Source organism: Odocoileus virginianus, chromosome 12, assembly GCF_023699985.2.
Source record: "Odocoileus virginianus isolate 20LAN1187 ecotype Illinois chromosome 12, Ovbor_1.2, whole genome shotgun sequence".
Lineage (NCBI taxonomy): Eukaryota > Metazoa > Chordata > Mammalia > Artiodactyla > Cervidae > Odocoileus > Odocoileus virginianus.
In genome coordinates, this window is record NC_069685.1 from 60,228,087 (window position 1) to 60,238,890 (window position 10,804).

Below are 10,804 nucleotides of genomic sequence, written 5' to 3' on the forward strand. Positions count from 1 at the left end.
ATATTTTTGCCCAGAAGGCAGGCCCCAGTGGCTTCAGGGGCTGTGTAATTAGCAGTGGCTCTGAGCCCACGAGAGGCTGGAGCTGGGGGCTGTGGTGGGCCAAGCAGCTTGCCCCAGGCTCAACCGGGGAGCACTCTGGCAGAGACGCAAGCCTGGGTGAGGTCTTCCCTCCACCTCCTCCCTGCCTCCTCAGTCCTGGTTGTTCAGTGGGGCGGGGGCGCGGGGGGTTCACAGCTGCTAATTGCAGGCTAGGCCCAGGGTGGGGGCTCTGAATTGCTTCAAGGCTGGGCAGAGGACCCGTTGCTCTGTTTCTGAAATTGTGGGTTGCAAGCGAGTGGCCTGGCCCCCTCCAAGCCACAGACCTTCCCACCCCCCCACCCTTGGAGCCATGCGTGGTGCTGTGGGCTGTGGGATCACCCAGGCCAGGCCCCACCATGGGTCCTAGAGCTGGAGAATGTGGACCCTGAGTCCCTCAGGATGGATGAAGAGTGGCTAGATACTGGGAATGTGAGAGTGGAGGGCAGAGTGATCACTGACATGGTCACAAGCATTTATTGAGCACCTGCTGTGTTCCAGGGACCACCCTAGATGCTGGAGTTATGGCCATGCACAAAACAGGCAGAGTTCCTGGTCCCTTCGCGTGCCTAGCTCATGGACTCTTGCTTGATGATGATCAGAAACTGCTCTGAAGGTACTGGTTTCCGGTTTACCCCAGGGCCTTTGCACGTGCTGTCCTCTTGCGTTCTTGCCTTCCTAAATACCTCCACCAGCAGTTCTACTTCCACCACCTCATGGAGGCCCACATGAGCCCCAGGACCAGACTCATGCCCCCCAGACTGGCCTCTCACAGCCTTGGAAATGCCCCATCCCAACTCTTAGCCCAGTTTACAGTTAGATATTCATTTCTTTGTTTACTTGCTTATTGCAAGTCTCCTCTCTCTGAGCCTGTGTCTGCTCATTACTGTCTCCCAGGGCCTGACACTGGCTGGGTGTAAACTCAATGCTCAAGAAATATTTGTAGACTGAATACAATTTAGAATGTCACAGCATTGGAACTTCAGAGCTGGCAGGCTTGCAGTGGGCATCGAGAACAACCCCACATTTAGCTGTAGCCCAGAGAGAGACAGAGATTTGCCCAGCCACTCACAGCTGATGAGTGAGCCAGGAGGGCTGGAACTCAGAGATCTTTTTTCCTCCTGTTGGTGACTGACGTTTTCGTTATTCTGCCCTCAGATTGTGGGTTGGGATGTTTGGCTTAAGGGGTGTGTGTGTGCGTGTGTGAGAGAGAGATGGTCTGATAGCTGTCTAACGGGGTCACTGGCCTGGTCACTTCCCTGGTTTTATTTTCTAAACAGCTGGCTCCTCTTTGGGGAGAGGAGCTGGGGCTGCTGGGACCATCAAAGGGAATAGCTACAATCTAGGGCCCTGGCTCCTAAAGGGTGGGCATGATCTGTTGATTCTTGTGTCCCTGTGCTCCAAACCTTCACTGGCTGCCTGTTGCCCCTGATGAATGCTGTCCTGAGCCTTTAGCCCCGCTCTTCCCTCGCCCTCCCATTGGTTCCTCCCTCTCGCCCACTTCGTGCTCCAGCACAACTTCCCCGCAGCCCCTTATCCGTGTGCGGCATCCTCAGCCCCTGCCTCACCCACGCTGGGTTCTCCTCCTGAGGACCTTCCTGGCTTTTCTCCTGCCATGGACCCGTTTCTGTTTCATAAAAAAAAGCAATTAACGTATGTGCGCCTCTGCTTGGAAGTCCGTGAGCTTCTTGAAGGCTGGGCTGTGTCTGATTCACCTCTGAAACCTGCTTAGCACCAGTCTGATGCACATAGGTGTTCATTAAGCATTTGATGGACGAATGAATGAATGAGCTCAGGAATAAGTGAATGCAAAGGTCTGCTGACTCACTGGATTCCTCAGGACAGCCAGAGGGCCTGCTACCTGTGCCCACAACCGGCTCATGTCAGTTCCCTGGTGGAGCCTCTAGAATGCACCCTGCCTCACCTTCTCAGTCTGTGAAGTGGGGCCACGACCCCTGCTCTGGCCATTTCATTTTGGGGTATCGCGAGGCTGTGGATCTCAGGATGTTAGGGGGAACCCACAGAGCTTCCCACCCACCCCTGTAAATGGGGAAATGGAGGCCTGCGGAAGAAAAGGCTCTGACGTCGGGTGTCTGAATTCCCTCCCTGCCTCAGGCCTGACCCTCCACAAATCCTCTAAGCACAGCCCAGCTCCCACTCTGTGCCCTGAGCTTGGAAAACCTGAGTCACAGCTGGAACCAAGCGCGGGGAATTTTCCTCCTCATTTCCAGGGGCCCCGGAGCCTCCCTGACCTCGGCCCCTTGGGCAGGGGAGGCAGGATCCCTGCTCGATGGGCCCAGAGGTGCTCCATAGGATGGCCCTGCTCTGTGTCTGTCGGCCTCAGCTTGCCCCGGGGACCCGCGGTCAGGGAGGAAATGCTGCCTCTGGTGTCCGGGCCGTGGAGGGGGCACCGTGGAGGAGAGGGCTTTCACGAGTGTGAGCGGGGAGGGGGACTGTGTGTGGCCGGGCTTGGCCCCGCCCCTCCCCCTGTCCCCACCCCAAACCCACTTAATGAAATCAAGCTGGACGGAGGGAGCGAGGGAGGGAGGGAGGGAGGGAGGAGGCGGGGAGGGCGAGGGAGGCAGAGGAGGGCGGCCGGCAGCCCAGAGCCGCGGCCACCGGGCACCGCCACGGACTCCGACTCGCTCTGCTCCACCTGGCGGGACAGCCTGCGTGCAGAGGAACTGGTGAGTCCTGGGGCCCCCCTCCTCTCTCGGGGAGCCCCGGGGTGTCTTGGAGTTCAGGGGGCCGGAGTGAGTGCTTTAGGGGGCTTCTCTAAGTATGTGTGAGCCGTGAGTGTGTGTCGGATGCTGTGTACGTGGGTAACCTGCGTTAACAGGACGAGTGGCCAGCCGTGTGTGCACCTGGGGTGGTTCGTCCAGAGTGTGGCGCCGTGTTGGCCAGAGAGGGGCGTGTGTGTGCAGTTGGGGCCTGGCTGTAGGGGATGTGTTGGAAAGTGGGCGCCGGGGTGGGTATTCCCGGGGTCTGCAGGAGGGTGGTGTGTATGAGGGCCGTCCCATCCGTGGGGGCCCCCAGCAGGTCGGGGATACATGTGTGCACATGTTGTGTGTGTGTCTGTGTGTGTTCCCTGTGTGTCTGGGCGGGGGGTCCGTCCGTCGGGTGTCGAGACGCTGTGCGTCTGTGTCTTTTGTCCCCGTGTTGTGTGTCTGTGTATTGTGTGTGTGTGTGTGGGTTTCAAGACTTCAGGACTCCCGTCCTTCCCCAGGCCTCCCCTCCAAGGGGCCCAGGTCCCTGTCCTCGGCTGCCCTGGAGCAGGGGGTTCAGAGCTTCAGCCAGAACCCCTCCCCCAGAGGCCACTAATTGAAGCCAGGTTTCTGTGGGCTCCCTGCCCCCTCTGGCCACCAGTCCCTGAGTGGGGGCAGGGCAGCCCCTGGCCCCTCAGCCTCAGGTCTTGGCGGGGTACCTTGGCCTTAGGGATGGATTTGAAGTATCTGCCTATTCCTGACCTCAAGTGGGGGCATCACACTTGAAAACAATGAACTCTGAGTGAGAGGGACTCTGAAGAGGGGCCCTGCTCCCAACTTGGAGTCCTGGATAATCACATGGTGCTAGTAATTGACATCTCCGCTGTGCCAGCCACCGCTATTTCTTGTCCTAACAATAGTCCAGGGACGTGGCCTTATCCCCATTGTACAGATATGGAAACTGAGGCTCAGAGAGGTGCTATGCCTGACCTCAGGACACACAGCTGGGAAATGACCTCTACCTGGGTGTTCAGAGCTGCCTTTCCAGTCAGGCTCCGTCCTGACTGACTGTGTGACCCTGAGCAGGCCTTTCCCAGTGTCGGGCCTGTGTTTCCTCCTGGTTGAAATGAGAGGGGTTGGCCTGACCCCACCTCCTCGTGGCCCATGAATTTCTGCGTCCTGGAAAAAAAATGAGGAGCAGGGAGGAGCTGGGGGCAGCCGATGGGCAGGACAATCATGTCAGAGCGCCCAGGGCAGCACACCCATTCTACAGACTGGAAGTGGAGGCCCAGAGAGGTCAGGGTCACACAGCCATCTCCTGTGAGGCCCCGCCGGCTCCCCGCAGGCTCCCCGCACTCGGCCTGCATGTTCCCTAGGGAGCCCCGGGGAGAGGGGTCGTGGGGGCGTATGAATGGACTCGGAGAGTCAGGGTCTCAGTCTTTAAGAGCCAGAAGTAGTTTGCATGGCCTTTTTCCGTATCCTCTGCCCCAGCCCCCAAGGCTCTTGGGGAAAGGAACACTTTGCTCCGTGTGACTCATTGCTGTGCGCGCGCGCGCGTGTGTGTGTGCGTGCGTGTGCGTGCGTGTGTGTGTGTGTGTGTGTGTGTGTCTGGTCCTGGATTCCTCGTTGGCTACAACTTGGGGAGAGTTCACTCAACGAGGTATTAATACAAATTTGGTCTTTCCTGGAGGATGAGGGGAGAGTGAGCACATTTACGCGTCAGGCGAGGGTAATCATCATTTGTCCACTGCGGGGTGGGAGACTGCTGGCTGGTCTTGGATCTCTGCTGGGGTAGAAATTGGGCTGCTTCTGAATTCCACCAGCCCCACCCCCGGCCCCCGGGGCAGCAGCAGCTCCCTACCAGGCGCTTTCTGAACGTGTGGTCTCATCCTATCCTAACAGCTCTGAGAGGCAGGCCCGGTGCTCACCTCCTTGCCCCGCCCCCAGTTTACAGATGGGGAAAGCGAGGCCCAGAGGAGCCCGGCAGCAGAACCAGACCCAGATGGAACCAGGATTCTAATCCTGGCCTAACTGGCCTCCTCAGTCCGGTGCATGCAGAGCTTCAGGGCGGAGCCTTGAGGACCACCGCCCCAGGAAAGACCCCTGGTCTTCAGGCCCCACCCGGCCAGCCATCCACAGTGAGAAGTTTCAGCTGCTGCCATGAGAGGTCATTCCAGGGCTTGAGTCGAGGCGGCAGGCAGGCAGGTGACCTGTGAGGGGCGAAACCGCCAAAGATCGAGGCTGTCTGTAGGAACCTAGGCTAACAAGTAGCAGGGGAAGGCTCCTGAAGTTCGTGGAACTGCTCAAATCCTGGTCCCAGCTGACCAGTGATGTCGACCAGGGAGTGTGAGCCCATTCCTGGGTTAGCCGGGGACACACTGGAGTGTGTGTGTGTGTGTGTGAGTGAGTGAGTGTGTGGATTCTCAGAATCACAAAGAAGGAAGGTTCAAATCCCAGCTCTAACACTTAGCATCTGTGTGTCCTTGGGCAGGTCACTGTCTGTCTCTGGACCTCCCATAGAGACAATACTAGTGTTCTGGGCTTCTTTGGAATTGCACAAAAGTGGCTCAGAGGAGCAACCTGTGGTAAAAGTACCTGGTGATCTACTCATTTAAAATGAACCTCTTGATTTCCCTGATGGTCCAGTGGTAAAGACTCTTGCTTCCAATGTGGGTTCGATCCTTTATCAGGGAACTAGGATCCCACATGCCATGGAGCCCCCCAAAGTTTTTTTTTAAAAGAGCCCCTCGGTGAGTGTTACCTTGTCTGATGTTCTGGGAATTTCTTTTGTATTTTGCTATCTGAGCCAGTTTGTCTAAATTCATGTCATTATTAGGAGGCACCAGGTCACTTGGAACAAGCCAGTCAATGGCCCCATGTCATTCCTACATCACCTCCTGAATCCCCAAGGCACCATGAGTTGGTACCATCACCTGCTTTGCAGAGCGGGGCCTGAGACCTGGGCTCTCACGGGGACCTGCTGCCAAGATGCTGGGCACCTGACTCCTCCAGTGTTGCCTGAGGCCTGCCCCTTGCCTTCTCTGGGCTTCTGTCTCTCCCATCTGCATCCCCGAGAGGGGGCGCCCCAATCAAGGGCGTGTGAGGTTTTCCCATCCTGGCACTTGCAGCCTCATTCAGCATCAGGGACCTGGGCCCTCTGCTGGGCCAGGCAGGGGCTCTCAGGGGCCGGCCTGGAGGGCATAGAAGGGGTCCCTGGGTGTGTTTGAGAGGCCAGGCCAACTCACACCAGCTGGGAGAGTTATGCTTTAGAAGCCAGGCTCCTCCATAAAGCTGGGCCATAAGGAATTTATTAGTCATCCGGGCTGTCTGGGCCAGGGAGGGTCTGGGGGTTCACGTCGGGAGCAGCCTACCCGCGGGGGAGGGAGGTGCGGAGTTCATCTGGATCCCATTTGGTGGCGGCCACAAGACTCGGGCTCCAGCTTTGTTTCAGGCACAAGCGTTCCCCTGGGGGGCCTTGAGGTGGGGGTTAGCCATGGGGCACATGCTCACTCAGGCCCCTGCCAAGCTCAGAATCTGGATGCTTCAAAACTCATGAATCTCCTGGTGACAGGACCGCAGATAAGCCAGGGGCAGTTGGGAGGGCTTCCTGGAGGAGCCGGTCAGCTTGCTCAGTTACTCACTGAGCCCTCCCTCGGTGCCTGCATCCAAACTCCAGCTCTTCCTTAGCAAGGCTTTTAATCCCTCTGAGCCTCAGTTTCCTCACCTGGAAAATGGGGAGAATGTAGTACTACCCCCCAGCAGGTGGTTCCCAGGAGTCAAGAGAAATTTCATCTAAGAAAGGTAAAATAGGGCCTGGCACATGGCAAGCAATGAAAGAGTAAGTTCTTCTTATTCGTTGAGCCAAGTCCATCAAGATGCATTTATTGAGTGCTTACTGTGGGGTCCAGGACCCAGATATGATACAAAACCTTGAAGTTGCTGAGATAAGTAAGATTCAGCCTGTGCCCTCTAGAAGCTCAGAGTGAAGTGAGTAATTGGGGGCGGGGGGAACCGACGTGAACCCCAGGATGGGGTCCATTGCACAGTGCGGAGGCTCAGGCCCAGGGAAGGGAAGCGATTTGCTAGAAGAGGTTCTGTGTCCCCTGCATCTCCTCGGGGTCCCCTGAGGCCCTGGGGTCCCACCCTGATGTCTCTCCTGCCTCCCTTCCCCACAGGTCCCAGGCAACATGGTTTCCGCAGTGGCGCCCAGCCTCACCGTGTCTCTGCTGCTGCTGCTGCTGCGGGTCCTACCCACGGCATCCTACCCTGTGTCCCTGCAGGCCGGCTTCCTGGAGGACACGGGGGGCAGCGGGGAGGCCGAGGGCTCGTCGGCCTCCTCCCCAAGCCTCTTGCCGCCCCAGACCCCGGCCATCAACCCTACGTCGGTGGGGCCCGAGCCCACACCCGTGGCTGGCCCTAAGCCCCCCACCAACTTCCTGGACGGCATCGTGGATTTCTTCCGCCAGTACGTGATGCTCATCGCCGTGGTGGGCTCCCTGGTTTTCCTGCTGATGTTCATCGTCTGTGCGGCTGTCATCACCCGCCAGAAGCACAAGGCCTCTGCTTACTACCCTTCGTCCTTCCCCAAGAAGAAGTACGTGGACCAGAGCGACCGCGCGGGGGGCCCCCGGGCCTTCAGCGAGGTTCCCGACCGGGCTCCCGACGGCCGGCCCGAGGAGACCCTGGATTCCTCCCAGCAGCTCCAGGCTCACATCCTCGCCGCCACCCAGAACCTCAAGTCTCCCTCCAGGGCCGCCCCGAGCAGCGGAGACCTAGCCCAGGCGCTGGAGGGCAGGTCGGAGGAAGAGGAGAAAGGCCCCCGGGAGGCGGACCTGGAAGCCCAGGGACGTGCGCTTCCGGCGGAGAAACCGGAGGTGCCTCCGCTGCCGGAGGAGCCCTGCTCAGTGGAGGCGGACCCAGCTGCAGGCGCAGCGGCAGCCCCTGAAGGTCAAGGAGAGCCAGACGGGGCTCCCTCACCCTCCCAGGAAGCCGGGGGCCCAGCTGGTCCCCCCGAAAACCCCTGTGCTTGCGGCAGTGTCCCCCCCAGCATCTAACTGCCCCCTCTCGAACTGCGGGCCCTGACTGTTGGACCCCTGGCGGTCACCTCCTTGGGCATAGAAAGACCCTTGGTCCCTACTGCGCTCTGACCATCCCGCTTCCTCGGCCACTCCCCGCTGCAGATCCCAGCGTGTCTGATCTTACTACAGTGGGCGGAGATGCTGGTCTCTGTCCCACCTCAGGAATCTCACTGACTTCGAGAACATCTGTCCCTGCAGCCCCAAGGCGCTCGTCCGAAAGGCAGAGCTCCTCTGGGGGTGGGGGTGTCCCCGTCACAGACACGTCCGCTGGGACAGACGTCTCAGGGCCCCTGTTACAGTGCTGACGCCGCTGCTTTCCATCGAGGCAGGAAAGAGAAACAGAATAACTAGACGTTTTGGAAAAGGTTGAATGAATGGGGAGACGCACAGGGGCCTGGAGGTACCACAGATCCATCAGGAGGCTTCTGTGAGGCACGAGCGTTTCCCAGACTGGCTTCCCCGGAAGCAGGACCTCGAGGTCCGATGAACGAGTCGAGGAAACATTCTTCTCCACTCTGTGCACCGCCCCCGCCCCCACCGGAAGTCCTCCAAGCCTCTGACAAGTCCTTCAGTCAAGGCGCCCGTGTAATCCGGTTTCGCTTAGCCTTTCCCAAACTGCTTTTGACCGTGGAGTACTTTTGTTTTTGTTTTACAACTACAGAGTAAAATCCTGCAGAACACTCTGGAAGTTACTGCTCTAAGTGTTCCACGGCGTGCCCCCTCCCCAGTTTCTGGGTGGTCCAGGATGAGGGTGGTGGGGTTTGGAGTCTCAGCTTCTCATCCTGCTACTTACTAGTTCGCCTTTCTTGCCAGGGACTCCAAGAGACCTAGAAGTCGGCTGGGGGGTGCTGTGTGTGAGGGGACCCCATTCTAGGAGAGGTTAGAAGGTATGGGGGAGGGTTTCCGACACCCAGGCTGGAAGCAGGGGTCCATGGCCCCCCACCCTTCACACACACACATGCCTGGCAGCCTGTGCCCACAGCATTCTTTAGTCTTTGACAAGCGAGCCTGAGCTTCGTCCAGGATTTGGAGAGGCCCTGTGATGGGGTCCTCTGCTCCATCCCTCCATCCAGGCTCCCCCACCTCTGCACAGCTGTCCAGGTGCTGGAATATAATAAACCAGCACAATAAACCTTTATTCAGGCCTAAGCATCCTGGTTTTCTGGGGATGGGGAGAGTGAGTGTGCTAGGAGGTTGGGGGGCATTTCCTCTGGGCTGTTCTATGGGGGTGGGGCAACTTTCAGGGGGCGGAACACATCAACCTGGCCTCCGGGGCTGGATGGGTGTGGGAAATGGAGGAAGGGATGAATGCCCTGTGGGAGCAGGGGCCGGAGTTTGGGCCCCAGAAGCCCTGGGGCAGTGTCCGTGCGTGCCTCTCCTGCTTACGGTGTCTGCAGGAGAACCACCCACCTCTCCGTTTGCCCCAGGAGACAGGGGCCGTGGAGGGGCTTGGAGCTGAAGTTTTACTTCCCCTCCTCCCTGCACAATGGCTGAGGGCTGGTCTGGGTCTCAGGGACAGCCCACACTGGCCGCACCCTTGGCCTGCGGTGCCCCGGGTGGAAGGCAGTCCCTGCCTTTTGTCTCCTCACCCACCAGGCTCCTCCTGGCCTTTGATGGCAATTCCTGTGGCCACTGCTACCCCAGCTGCCAGCTGGAATCCAGATGTGGCTGGGCTGGGAGCACATGCTGGATCCCTGGGGTGATGGGGGTGGAGAGGCCATTCCCACCCCCACCCCCTGCAGCTCCTCTCCTCCACCGACCCCCATCCATCAGGAGGGGGCTGGGGTTTGGGTTTCATAACACACAATGGCCACTGTCTGGCTCAGTGGGGAAGGGCACCCCCCACCCCAACCCCACTCTCAGCCCAGACAGGCTACCGCCCAAGAACGTAGGGAGAATTGAAATCCAAATACTGAATACCAGGATGCTGTGTGGCTCAGACCCGTCACTCCACCTCTCTGGGTGTGCCAGCCCCCTCCTTGTCCCTGAGCTCCTGCGGGGTCCTAGGCACAGGGGTGTGGCTAGGAAGGGAATGAAGCTTCCCCAAGTCAGGCAAAATCCAGATAAGACAGCAGCAGACACTGGAGATCCCTGGGGAGCAGGCAGGGATGGGTCTCCAATTAGCAGTTGCCTGGCCAGTGGCTCCCCATGAGTGTCCACTGGGCCCTCCAGAGGATGTGGGGTGTGCGGTTTTAGCCACAGCCTGTTTCCCCGGGGCTGGGGAGGTGGTTAAGGAGGGGGTCTGAGCCCCAATGCAGGAATGGACCTCTCACCTCTGAGCTGTTACAGCTACTATTCCCTCTGCCGAAGACACCCTTCCACCCCCTCCCTTGTTTTGCTAACTCTAATTTTCTTTTTGGCCACATAGTGCTGCATGTGGAATCTTAGTTCCCTGACCATGGATGGAACCTGTGCACCCTGCAGTGGAATCTCGGAGACCTAATCACTGGACCGCCAGAGAATTCCCGTTAACTCTTATCTTTAAGCTTCTGGCTTAGATGTCCCCTCCTCCTAGGAGTCTTCCCTGACACCCTCCTTCCCCCCTCCCCCCCACCCCAGCCTCTCTTCTACAGTCCCCTGGGCTCAAGGATAATAGCTTACAGTTAAAGGAGTATCTGTTATGTGTCAGGCACCGCTCTAAGCAGCGGACATCATCAACTCATGGCAACCCTAGGAGGCGGGCACTGTTATCATCCCCATGTCACAGCTGGGGAAACTGAGCTCCAGAGACAGGAAGTCAGTGTCCCAGATCGCAGAGCCATGATTCCAGCCCCGCGGTCTGATTCCGGAGGCTGAGTTCTCCGCTGGGCTCCACTGCTTTTTCGATGAATGAACGAGTGATTGAATGAAGGTCGCCCTTGGGGAGGACAGAACGGCCGCACGACCTCTAAGGCTTGAAGCCGCTCCACTCTGCCCCCCTGCATCTGTGATGGAGTCACCCAGGCG

At 58.7% G+C, this 10,804-nt stretch overlaps 1 protein-coding gene across 1 annotated transcript; it reads left to right on the forward strand.

Moving 5' to 3' along the window:
* The first annotated feature begins 2,654 nt into the window (after positions 1-2,654).
* TMEM119 (transmembrane protein 119) lies at positions 2,655-8,541 on the forward strand. Its single transcript, XM_020876051.2, has 2 exons — positions 2,655-2,762; positions 6,956-8,541. Exon 2 carries the CDS (start codon positions 6,968-6,970, stop codon positions 7,832-7,834), a length of 867 nt encoding a protein of 288 aa, XP_020731710.2. The 5' UTR covers positions 2,655-2,762; positions 6,956-6,967; the 3' UTR covers positions 7,835-8,541.
* The last annotated feature ends 2,263 nt before the right edge of the window (positions 8,542-10,804 follow it).